The sequence below is a fragment of the Loa loa genome (genome assembly GCF_000183805.2).
Source record: "Loa loa unplaced genomic scaffold supercont3.74, whole genome shotgun sequence".
Taxonomy (NCBI): domain Eukaryota; kingdom Metazoa; phylum Nematoda; class Chromadorea; order Rhabditida; family Onchocercidae; genus Loa; species Loa loa.
Genome location: NW_018108254.1, coordinates 1 through 12744, shown reverse-complemented (window position 1 = coordinate 12744; position 12744 = coordinate 1). Strand labels below are relative to the sequence as shown.

The 12744-nt window shown below is 35.2% G+C and overlaps 4 protein-coding genes across 4 annotated transcripts; 3 read left to right on the top strand and 1 right to left on the bottom strand.

The window, feature by feature from the left end:
* Positions 1–64: 64 nt before the first annotated feature.
* Positions 65–4853, bottom strand: LOAG_08383 (hypothetical protein). The gene is made up of 11 exons (XM_003143915.2): positions 4737–4853; positions 4538–4645; positions 4277–4401; positions 4092–4166; positions 3797–3940; positions 3155–3336; positions 2492–2717; positions 1571–1694; positions 1340–1472; positions 894–1026; positions 65–779 (listed from the first exon to the last, which is right to left on the bottom strand). Exons 1-11 carry the CDS (start codon positions 4843–4845, stop codon positions 624–626), a joined length of 1515 nt encoding a protein of 504 aa, XP_003143963.1. The 5' UTR covers positions 4846–4853; the 3' UTR covers positions 65–623.
* A 1206-nt stretch (positions 4854–6059) lies between these two features.
* Positions 6060–8274, top strand: LOAG_08382 (hypothetical protein). The gene is made up of 5 exons (XM_003143914.2): positions 6060–6266; positions 6668–6822; positions 6906–7000; positions 7105–7270; positions 7817–8274. The coding sequence occupies exons 1-5, from the start codon at positions 6068–6070 to the stop codon at positions 7952–7954; spliced, it is 753 nt and encodes a 250-aa protein (XP_003143962.1). The 5' UTR covers positions 6060–6067; the 3' UTR covers positions 7955–8274.
* Positions 8275–9081: 807 nt separating this feature from the next.
* On the top strand, positions 9082–11428 carry LOAG_08381 (hypothetical protein). The gene is made up of 6 exons (XM_020447684.1): positions 9082–9156; positions 9315–9421; positions 9568–9653; positions 10038–10162; positions 10382–10564; positions 10762–11428. Exons 1-6 carry the CDS (start codon positions 9120–9122, stop codon positions 10908–10910), a joined length of 687 nt encoding a protein of 228 aa, XP_020302114.1. The 5' UTR covers positions 9082–9119; the 3' UTR covers positions 10911–11428.
* A 964-nt stretch (positions 11429–12392) lies between these two features.
* On the top strand, positions 12393–12596 carry LOAG_08380 (hypothetical protein; the record flags this gene model as incomplete). The annotated part of the gene is made up of 1 exon (XM_003143912.1): positions 12393–12596. A coding segment is annotated over one exon (204 nt), but the record flags the coding sequence as incomplete, so codon positions are not given.
* Positions 12597–12744: the final 148 nt, after the last annotated feature.

Here is a 12744-nt window from a genome sequence, read left to right as displayed (position 1 = left end):
TAATTTTCAGCTTTAACCAACAAAATACGAAAAACATTCCAGATTTACACTTTGGCATGAAAATACGTTTGATTTATTAAGCAAAACTGAATACCATATATGCATGCATAACAGTATAAGGTGATAGAGAAGTCAGACTAGTGTTTCATTCATTAACGATCCACAGATAACAGAAATATCTCCACGGTATCACCTTTTGACCTCTAACGGGAGAAATAAAAGCAATAGCGAAATGAGAGCAAGGTAGTATTTCAGCATTACTGCAGACATGCCTCCAATGCACACCAAAGATTCATTGCTGATATTTACAATGCCAACACAGACTTTTTATAAGAAATTGTCAAGCTTATATTTGTGAAAGGAATCACATGTCCGACACAGATTCGACTACTAGATGAGGTTTGAAAGTGAGCAGAACCAAAAAGTGAAAGTGGACATTTTAATCTCATCAGTACATGGAAGACATGTTGCCCAAATTCTACAAGGAAGTTTATCCATGTTATATGTTGTGAGAAAATAAGAGAGGAAATTGCAAAATTATTAGAATAAACAACCCGTATACACTTAACTTCGTGAAGAGGCAAATAAATTAATCCAAAAAAAAAACAACAAACAAGCAAGATTTAGCCAAAGTGAAACTGGAATGAAAATGGGCCGCCATTTTCGCCAAACGGGAATTCACCTTGGAAGGGATGCTGGAAGCCTCCTTGCTGCTGTTCCGGATCCAGCGGATCTTCTCCATTATCATACTGTGCCCTTTTTTCTGGATCAGTGAGCACCTAAAATTTGGCCTTTCATTTCAGAAGTACCACTGTAATATCTGAGACCCCTAATAAATTTTAGACAGCATCTGGATGGTACATTTTGGTCCTGCAAAATCCAAAATAATAAACCTCTTTTGCTGCTGCAATGTCAACAAAATACTTCTCTGCTATTTTCTTTTGATTTTCGTCACTGAAATTATCTGGATGCCATTCTTTTGCCTTTTTCCGGTACGCTTTATGAATGTCCCTTTCATTTGCATTTCTAAAAAATTTGAAAATTTAGTTAAATCTGAGTGTAGCTTGCTAATGACTTCGCTAATGACCTTGCTAATGCTAATGACCAAAATAATTTCGAAAATTTCTCAATTCCAATTACTATCTTAAGTTTTCCCAAAGAGAAATAGCATTGTAATTTCGCTCTGATGATTGAGAAGGAATGAAAATTTGTGAAGTCACAGAGGTTCCGGATTTTCAACAAGATTGAAATTGCACATATTAAGTCAACACTCATCACCTTGGCCCTCTAAAAGAGAAAGGTTGCACAAAAAGTTACTGATAGCTACAAAATACTTTACTTCCTGATGCCAAGGATTTTGTAATAATCTCTCCTTCCCATTTGTTTTTTCAGTTTCTGCGCTCTGAGAAGACCTTTCCTAGCTCGTCCCGATTCTTCATGCCCATTCACTGCCTTCTGATAATCCTCAATCGCTGAAAAAATAAAATCATGTATCTTATTGCAATTCTTAAATCAAGCCGCTTTTCTCCAAAAAAAAGCATACATAAAGGTATATTTTTTTCATACAAACCTTCATCATACTTCTCATACATTAAAAATGCCTCGGCCCTATCGCAAAGTACATCAAGATCATTCGGATCACCGTATTTAAGCACTTCCGAACAAGCCGCTATCGACTCAGCAAAGTGTCCAGCCTAAATATGATTTTCTGAAAAAATTATCAATACGAGTCACTAGGAGCCAATCGCACAGCGAAAAGCTTTTTCGAGTGAAAAAAAAAAACAAAAAAAAAAAAAAAAAAAAACATTTCCATTTATATACACCTGAAGATTCCTTTCGAAATTTGGATTTTAAAAACTTATAAATAATCATTTATCATTATTCTGCAACTACGGCCGAAAAGTCCCCTCTACTTTGCTTCCATCCAAGCACAGTAACTCCAAATATTGAATTGAAAGTTAAGTTAGCACCAAAAGCGAAAAACTGAAGTAATCAGGATTTGTGAGAAATTAAAAAAAAAAAAAAACGATGTTAAAATACCATTTGAGTTTCCACCATTGTACATAACTACTTCTACTACTTGCTATACATGAAAATCATCTAAGTCAACTAAATTATTAAAAAACAAACCAGGAAAGAAAGTTTTCCAAAAGAAGTCCTACACTATTTGAGAAAATTCTATAAAAGCACGGTCCGCTCCGTTTCCGTCAAGCTCTTTGATAAACTGCCCTTACCCCTTATTTTCCTTAAAGAAAAGGAAGTCAAAATTTTAATGCAAAATAGCGTGCAACTAATAGAAGCCATGTTTTGAACAGTCAAAATAAGCAAATAACTGTGTGGGAAGAGCCAGTACCACAGGAGACCACGACTGGAATCTAACGGAAAGAAAATTTTTCTATATTTTATGACTTCTTTCGAAACCAGCATTTTAATGAAGAAATTGAAGTCCTACAAATCCAAACTGATCAAGTAAGAACACGAGATACGTTACCTTTAGATTGCATTTGCATGTTTGCTTGTAGACGTCCAGTTGAATATTCTCCACTTTTTTTTCAGCTTTCAAGATTTGCATCGCTTTGTCTAAACAATCCATCCACCGCTCTTCTCGCACCAGTTGATTAAGCGATTCACGCATTTTCGCCAACTTCTTTGTTTTTTTATAAAAAGGAAAACATAGCTCGTCATCTGGATTTAGTTTCAGACATTCGCGCACTTGACTGAAACAATACTTCATTGAGTATATGCTGAATTTTTACTAAACTGGTATCTTTTAAATCTAAATGTTACTTTGCTTCCAGTATGGAATTTTCCTCGCAAGATACTATACCAACCTGTTCTTTTTTTCCTGCGATAACAATTGATTCTGAGTAGAAATATAAAAAGATAGAATGCACATTACATTACATTACATTATGCACTTCAAGAAAAACATGTCAAACGAAACAGATCATTGCGAAAGAAATCACTGTTATGATCAAAATGGATGTATATTTAGTGGAAAGAAATAATTTGGGTAATGCCACTAGCTTCTAGCCCTTATCACAATTCTTCGCCATAGTTAGAAGTAGTATATAATAATTAAAATGTATGGTTAATGTTAATTTTACATGAACTGAAAATTTGAAATATATAAATATATTAAAAAATGCATTACTTCAATGATTCCTCAACATCACCCGTTAAATAATAAAGCTGTGAGATTTTGTAGAATGTTTCCGTGCTATCCGGCAATAACTTCGTGACAGTTCTATAATCTACAATTGCTTTTTGCACATCTCCGAGTTTCTCTCGGCATTTTGCACGATTTCTGTACAAATTCGCATGCCACTGACAAACCTGAATTTCTTCTTTTATTTACTTATTTTTGATAATTTCTGGTTAAATGTCAACGATTTACTTTAAAAAATGTAGAAATTGGATGATTGCCCGTTCTAATGTAGTTACAGCTTTGCGATCATACCGATGTTATTAGTCGTGTTCGCCTAACAAATTACACCAATAAAATACTGCAACTTTTTTCTGAAAGTATTACAGCTGTACGCAGCACACGGTTTTCTAAAGTTGAACGTTCACGCGGTGGCCAACAACTACCAAGGTAATTTCTGAATTGCACGTTTGCAATGTGTCTACATCATAAACATTCACAATGCGGTGAAATGTAAATATTTCTCTTACAGAGAGAGACCTCGACAAATAAAACTGATTTAAAAATTCTAATAGCAAATTTGAAGTTGAGTGCTCACGCGGTGGACAAATGGTAAGTGAATGGTGTGTAAGTTGAATAAAGAAGTCTTACTTCTATAGCACTACTATAATGCGATTCTGCAGAAATATGATCACCGGCACCAAAATAAGCATCAGCTTCATCAATGATTTGTCTTACTTTTTCAATTGATACCAACTTCTTCGATATTTCTGTATTTGATGGATCTGCTTTTGCCTATAAAGATTGAGCAGTTAATACATACGACATAATCTACTGCATCTTAAATGCGACAAATACATTATTGAAGTTACAAATTCCAGGATGAGAAATGTATTTCAAATTATAGAATCGGCATAAAAGCGGGGTCAAAGAGTTAAAACCTTACAGCAGCCTCAAAGTCGGCCTTTGCCTGCTGTATATCTCCTTGCTTCAACAACACATTTCCTCTTTCGATGCGAGCCTTCAACAAAAGTTCAAATGATAAAAACTATGTCCTTGAATTCAAAGTTCAGCTAATTTCAAATTCAAATATATTTTTGGGTGAAAAGAAAAAAGATTCATCATACTTACAGCAATAAAATCTGGCTTAAGCCTAATCACTGAATCCAGATCAGGCAGCGCTGCTTTGGATTTACCAATAGCAAGGTACACTGTTGCGCGGCTATACAAAGTTTGATAATTTTTGGGATCTAAATCTGCAATGTATCGAAAACGTAAAATCCTTTTCTCTCAAAACAGATTTGTGTGAAATAACTCACAGTGTAGCAAATCAAACACCGAAGTAATAAAATAGGTATAAAATATATAACAAAAATAATGCGTAAAAAAAACCTATGGCTGCATGATAATGGCTTAAGGCATCGACAAATTGACCCTTGGACAGGAACTGTCGTCCCATTTCCATATGTTTACTAACTTCTATTTGGCTACAATCTACTGCTGAAAAAAAGTCTTGTTGGTCTCAAATTTCAAAAATAATCAAAATTTAACTACTAGGAACTGAATTTAAGCATAGTATTATGAATGATACCTCGGAATATGAACACCATGAAGATCCATATCAGATCAACTTGCAGACGAACGAAATCCCAGCTAGTCACTACTCCCGTATATCTGTCTTCTGTCCAGTGCAGTGGCATTATGATCTGTACACCAAAATGAGATACGCATTTCAAATTTTGACAGCGAATAATGGAATTTAAACAACGGAAAATAATTTGGAATCTCGCATGATGACACAGTCAGGTATTTTATAGCAATATCTCTACTGTCAAAACTCAGTAATGCTGCAAGGGATTTGACTGAGAAATTGATAGCAAATTTAGAATTTCCCTTCACGACACATCACAAGACAGTTCAGACAACCCCTTATTACTTAGTCACCAAACAACTGCCTCGATAGCTACGCCGTTCAATCTCGATCAATACCAGTCCTCAAGCAAAGTAATCTAGACTATCCTACTAGCTCAGCTCAGCTTACTGAAGCCAAAACGAAACCATTCACCACAGAATTCATTTTGAGAATGTTATGTAAGCTATGAGTTAAGCAACGTCAGTCTATCGAATACCATAGGCAATACATCTTTGTAGGATAGATTCCTTCTCCCTGCAGGAAGGAATCGATTAACGGACTGGTGATATTCTATCTGAGGGTTTCTTTTCAACAAATAGAATAGCTATGAAACTGTCGGCTTTGAACAATGATCAACTCAAAAGCCAAAGGCCATGATAATTCTAGGGATTGACAATTGTTGTTGGCATCGTGCCAAATTTCACGCTAATGACATTGTGTCCATCCTTTCGCTTGCTAATTATTTCCTTTTTTTACGTGTTTTTGATTAGGGACATTGGTACCATAGACCTGAAATAGACTCGAACATACGGTTTAACAAAAATCAAGGTATCATGTGAATGCTAGACATGTGCTCCATGTTCTCGATTTGAAGTGTGACGAATCATCGTCGAAGGTTCAAGTTGTTTTCTAAGGCATTATATTGTACCGGATGATCGTGATGACTTAATTCATGTGAAGGATGTTTGTCAGGGTTATATTTAACAGAATAGCTAGAGTGGTACTCGTTATCCTTAGTAAAGTATTATTTTAGAAGTCACGGACATCTTATATCCTTATCACCATTGACTTCGAAAAAAAATGAGAACTCGAAATATTCATTAATTTAAGATCTCATCATTCCTTTGTTTACCTGGTTTACTTCATATGAGGAATTGTTATCCAGTGTTAATTGATTTGTGGATTGAACTGCGTTGAACTGCAAGTCGTTAAATATTTGCATGATGTTTAATCCATTTAAATATTCACATGATGTTTAATCCATTTTATGGCGTTTGTTACTTCAGGTCATGGATTTCCAAAATCGTGCAGGTGGAAAAACTGGAGGTGGCGGAGTAGCATCCTGGTCTGACGCAAATGTTGACCGACGCGAGAGGTTACGTCAGTTGGCGTTGGAAACAATCGATCTGCAGAAGGACCCATACTTTATGAAAAATCATCTGGGTGGCTATGAATGCAAACTTTGCTTAACGTTACACAACAATGAGGGTAAGCTATAAATGTAGATACACGTAATATATGATTCTGGAAACGCTGATATTCACAAACAAAACTTTCAAACCAATTATCCTTGGAAATAGATGATTTACTTTTCTTCAGACTTTTTACTTTAGATTTCTTGCTCTGATTGGTGTCAAATTGCGCGGTCAGTAATAAAATAAGTTCGTAATTTTTTGTTTTGATCTCAGTTAAAATGTTAAGAATTTTAACAAAATTTTGCAAAAGTCGGCAAACCTACTTTACTGTTAGCAATCTCTTCTATGGACATGACGGTTTGAGTTTTTTGAATTTCGACAGCAGCCTTATTTACGACACATATTGACTGCTGACAGGAAAAGCTGAAAGTCGTATCGTTCGGTTTGGTTCTTCCAATATATTCGGAATTTTAGGCTCCTACTTGGCGCATACACAAGGCAAAAAGCATCAGTCGAATTTGGCTCGACGTGCTGCAAAAGAAGCAACTGACCAGCCTTACATGCCTTTACCACAACAGGTCAAAGTGGAACCAAAGAAATTTGTCAAAATTGGGAGGCCTGGTTATAAGGTGTATTATTTGTGTCATTTCTTGATATAAAACGTTTGCAGCAAAATTTAAGTTTCATTTTTCTAAAATTTGCCTTTTTTCAGGTAACAAAAGAACGAGATCCAGCAACGGGCCAGCAGGCTTTGTTGTTCCAAATTGATTACCCTGAAATTGCTGAAGGTGTTACTCCCAGACATCGGTAGGTCTTTATACAGTCTTCATTAAAAAGTAGGTGTCCTCATCATCAGATGGATCTCCAAATGGTTTTTTAATGCATAAAAAATTTATTTTTAAAATATACAGGTTTATGTCAGCTTATGAACAAAAGGTGCAGCCACCTGACAAACGTTGGCAGTACATTCTGTTTGCTGCTGAACCGTACGAAACGATTGCTTTCAAGATACCATCGAGAGAGGTAGACAAAGCGGAAGACAAGTTTTGGACTTTATGGAATAAAGATACCAAACAGGTTGGGGAATTATTTAATAATCTGTTTCATATAGCGTTGCTTTTCAAATGTGATCCAAATTATCATTAGTCATCGAAATGCTCTAAGCGTTCTGAACGACTGTCATCCGTTAACTTGACTTTCATTTGACATAATTGCATAATTTCAAACCAATAGTAAAATTTATTGTGAGCAATAAAACCGTGATAGTACACTGTTTTTTGATAAGAGTTCCTTTAACTGCTTATTGTTTGTTAAAAGTTATTGAATTAGCAGGGCTCATAAATAAAGATGTGTTTATAGTTAGTGCTTTTTTCCTAGTCACTCTTCGTCAGAAGATTATTAGCAAATGAAAATCGTAATCTTTTATAACAAATGGGAGAAAGAGAAGAGAATAACAAAAGATATATAACAGTAATGAGTAATAGGACACAATGAGAAATGACTGAATAACCCAACTTGTTTATTCTTGACTAAAATATCTGTTAACTTGATACGTCTTCTTAATTTATTTAAGTCGTTTATTGCATTTCTATTGTTTAGTAATATAACCACAGCCGTTTTCAGTTTTTTATGCAGTTCGCATTTCGGTTCGATCGAATGTCCCAGCACGATGAACCTCCACCTCCACCTCCGTCTGCAGCTGCTGCAATGATACGACCATCACCAGTACCACCACCTATGTTCCTACCTCCACCTTTTTAAGTGTTAGATGCTGCACTGTTTTATTAAAGCGCCTGCTTGTTTGTTTGTACAGAATAGAACCATTTTCCAGTGTTCTATCATTCTTGAGAGTTGAGAAGGTATAAGTGATCACTATAACTTGTGATTTTCGATTTTGTTTAACGGATTGAAAACATTTATTGTTTGCTTTCACTAGAGAAAGAAGAGAAATGTGTGGAACCGAAAAAAAGACGTTTATTTATGTATTCGAATAACTGATGTGATTTTGATTTTCAAAACTTGTCATAACCATGCAGTTTAACAGGAATGCAAATTTCGTTCAGAATAAAATTTACTACGGATGCTATTGGACTCGTGATGTACTTCAGTTCCTTTCTTTTCTGTTTTATATCATGTCAAGATAGTTTGTGAAAAAAAGATTTGGTAGAATGTATCATTTGATGGGAATATGTTATTTGGAGTGGAAAAGAAACAATGTTTTCTCTTGACAATCCTTTATCTATAAGCAATTTTGACAACTGCGACAAAAGGCAAAACAAAAGCAACAACTGCATCTTTCCTTTGGATTTAGGAGACATCTCTGGAATACCTTCTAACATTTGTGCGACGTACACTATAGGGACGAGCTGTATTATTGCCGTGCTAAGGATCGGTGGTATTCAGTGAGTGGTCATTAGTACATTAGTACTGACATGCCGTTGCCTTTCGCATTAGGATGAAAGAATTAGGTGTGGGAAATTGTTGAATAATTAGCTCTGATGTATATTTCCTGTCGAAACCATTCTCTTTCCTCCATATTGGAGAACTTGTGATTATGTTTGTATCATGCTGGAAGGAAGTTGTAAATTGCTATCAACAAGTTGGTGTGTATTGTCTTGGTTATCAACCCTAAATTTTGGCTTTCTACTGTTATCCAAGGATATTACAGTAGTAGGCTCCAAAGAGCTAATGTATAGCTATTTGGACTGCTTGCGTAAGGCAACTGTCGGTACTTGTCGGCAGCCTCGTTTACTTCCGTCTGTCTATATCCCCTAATTACAATTTTCGAGATGTTTTGCACTCAATTCAAGATCTTTGTTTGAAATTCTCTCATCTCATCAAATGCAGTCAGATAGCTAGTGCAAAACCGTCATTTCGTCGCTCTTACTGTTTCAGATTTGAAGTTCTCTAAAGTTTTTATATAACAATGAGCACGGTGTCAGTGTTTTTCTTGATGCTCTTCGGTATGAGTTCATTTTTTTAATTTTTCATTTCCGTTCGGGTTTCTATCTGAAGTGTCACGTTCTTATGTTCATAGAAATATTTGAATTTTTTGAAATACTTTTTCCGAATTATTCAAGAAGGTGTTAAATATCTTTTTCCTTTTATCACTCATTTGCAGCAGTATATGTTCCAATCATCTCATCTGATCACTATGCTGTCAAAGATACAAACACATATTGCATCATTCTGGATTCAAATATTACTGCTGTCCTTCATTACACGAAGGTTTGATTAGTTCTCTCTATTTTACTTGAAATCAAATAAAATATGCTACTTTTTTGCTAGAAATCTCAGTTCATCTTAACTTCGAACGTTTTCTAACTGAAATTAAGTTCACATACCATCCACATATTAATGATATTAATTTGTAGTCTGACAATAGCACGGAGCAATTAAGATTCAACATCAGTGGGTACGAAGATGGTTCCTGCAGTGGAACACAATACATTAACATAAGGTTTCCTTCCTATATTCCCTATGCTATCATAATAGCAATATTAATTATTTCAAGAGCAGAATTAAGTAAAGCTTTTATGTTGAAGATATTATATGCAAGCATTATTTTCCCTATTTCATCGGGCAACCAATCTAATAAGTCTCTGGATTTTTCCTAACACCTATTAAAATAATTCTTGCATTATAATATACAAAAACCTGATTTCATCACTCCATAATTATCAGCTGTTTAACATTTCCACGCGTTATTTTCTTTGTTATCACTTATTTTTTTCAGAATAGGAAGAATACTTTCAAGTTTCATGTTTGGTGTCAAATTTGTGAAGGAAATTAGTTGTTACACTGTGTCTGTAGGGGAGGCAGTATTGAAAAAATTGTTTTGCAGTTTCGAAAGTTATATTGGTCTGAAGAAATCAGCTTTAACAATTTATTTCAAGCAGAAAGATGATTTGTTCCAGATCAGTAATTTTACATTGGCAGCATACTTCGAACAAAAAGTGAACGCGACAGGTATAGTTTCCCTGCTGAACAAAAAGCTTAGGAATGTTTCGGATAGCATGCATTTAGGAATTTAAGGGAAGAGAAATCTTTACGAGATTATTCAAATTTGAGATTGGAGGCATCCAATTATGTTGAGATATAAATGACGTTGGATTATAAACATTTAGAAATATGGCAAACTGTTACCTAATGGTTTAAGAACTTATACTATATGCAGTATATTCGTAGAGTCACGCCACATGTACGTGATGGATGAGCATGCAGAGCTTGACGTGAGCACCAGCAGCAATGAAGCATACAAATGTTCTGAAGCAGTTCTTAACTTCAAAGGGGGCTCCACAGTAACTTTTCATAATATACGGCTCATTGCATACGCTCGTCTCAATACTACTGATTTTCCCGAAAACCAAGGTAAGTTTTCTGTGCAAAAACAAATTTCCAGTTTCACCTTTCATACGGTATGATTGCTTATAAAACAGTGATTATTGTTTGTGTTTTCATCCATCATTGTCTCTCAAATCAGTTCAAAGGCACTTGAGAGATAAGAATTAGAGAAGTGTAGATAAGATAACCGAGTAATCATTTGAATAATTTAATAAACGTTGTAGAATACGACATTTGCCAACTGGATGTTCGTACCTCCGATTTAGTGCCTATCGTTGTTGGAGTATGCCTTGCGGCATTGGTGATCATTGTTTTAATTGCATATTTGGTTGGCCGAGCTCGAGCGAAGCGTCAAGGTTACGCATCAGTGTGAATTTAAAACGTTTCATCTTTATTCGTGTGTGTTATTTGTAGCGAGTTCTTTGTATTGGAAATTTATTTAAGCATTAGCCTTCAGTTTATTTGTATAAAACTTAACATTCCATTCTCTGGAATTGTGTTTGCAAATTTCTCTCTTATACGAATGTATTTTTTTTCTGATTATGCGATGCTTTTCTTTCCTTTTTCTTCCTTGCAATACTAGAAAGTATATTTCAATTTTGACACGTGAGTTTTGCTAAGCTGTCGTTTTTTGACTATTGTACTGTTGCCTTATTAATGAAGGATTGAGATTTCAATTAAATTCAAATTATATTGCTAAGCCATACATTCTGATACATCTTTGCACATTGTATACATGGTCATATCAAAGGCTGCCTGCCTTTCTGCCTTTATCACTTTAGTAATAATTCATGCCATTTTGGTACCCGAAACAAGCCAAAATCGGGATAATTGTGATGGAATTATTACGGAGTATATCTTTGTTTTCATTGTTAATTTTTTACAGAGGCAATATTAGGTGATGCAAAGACTAAAACATTCCATTATGCTTATATGCTTATAAAGCATGAGTATCAATTTTACCTTAGACCATCAATAGTAGGAAGGTAAAAAGTTAATGGCGGGAAAGTAATCTTGTTTCATATCCATGAGATTTCTCTTGTTCCACTGCTAGATGAGGACGGGCACTGGATATTCATGAGTGTTAGGTGTTCCCTCTATATTTTGTAGCGGCAGAGTTCGATCACTGCTGTCGTCTGTTTTCTGAAGTTGGGCATAGTTTTGTGTGCGAATTACAGATTATTAAAATTCACAAGAATTATGTTTTGTGTATTTCTGCATCTCTATATAAAATTGTTTTTGCAAGTTCAGCGTACCAGGAGTTTTGCAGGCAGCTTACGGAACCTTTGCTTTTTTCTGATAATCGCCGCAGTGTTGTCGATTTCTACGCCTTTGAAAATTTTCTTAAACAGGTGAATGATTCATGTCCATCTTCATTTACCGCTGGAATCGGTCATTTTTTGGATACAGTTGTCAACCATTAAAACCTGTTGTATGTTCGACTAGTCTTAGCATTTTAGAACTGATCTTAATCCACAATTGCTATTAAATATGTTACGAGTTATGGTTCTTTAAATTTGAACAAAGCTTCAACGAAATCTTTGAGTGTTACAAGTACCAGCAAGGACTTGTGATTTGATATGTATTGGCTTCGTCACGGCCTATTTATGTCGTTTCTCAGGAGCTACTGATTTCATCAAAAAGATCCGTGGTCAGATTGAATAAAGAAACCTACATGAATGAGTTGCAACAGAGTTCATAGTTTTCAAAGAATCTGCTACCAGTTGATGATATACCTTGTGTGTCGATACTTACCGCATAGTTCGACTCTTTTGCCATGGTAACTTGCTCTTCTGTAGGTTTTTAAAGTTCTATACTGCGCTGAATGGTGCTCAATCTACTTTCAATTTTTTAGATGCTTCTATACAGGACACGAGCAGTCAAAGCGTTTTTAAGGAAATGTCAGTTCTATTTATTGCTGGATACGGTCAAAGCCTCAGGAAGTACGCGGATCGATGCACATGTAGGTGGGAGTGAGCGAGACGTGATTTGTTTTGAAGCTGGACATATAGCCCGATTAGCCGATGGTGCTGCTGTTGTTTCGCAGGGCGGTACTTCTGTAAGTTTTTGTTGTAGAATGAAATGATGCATCGCGTCTGTAGGCACTAGTGGGATGTAATCGTGGAATATTCTCTGTAAGTACTATATATATATATATATATATATATATATATATATATATATATATATATATATATATATATATA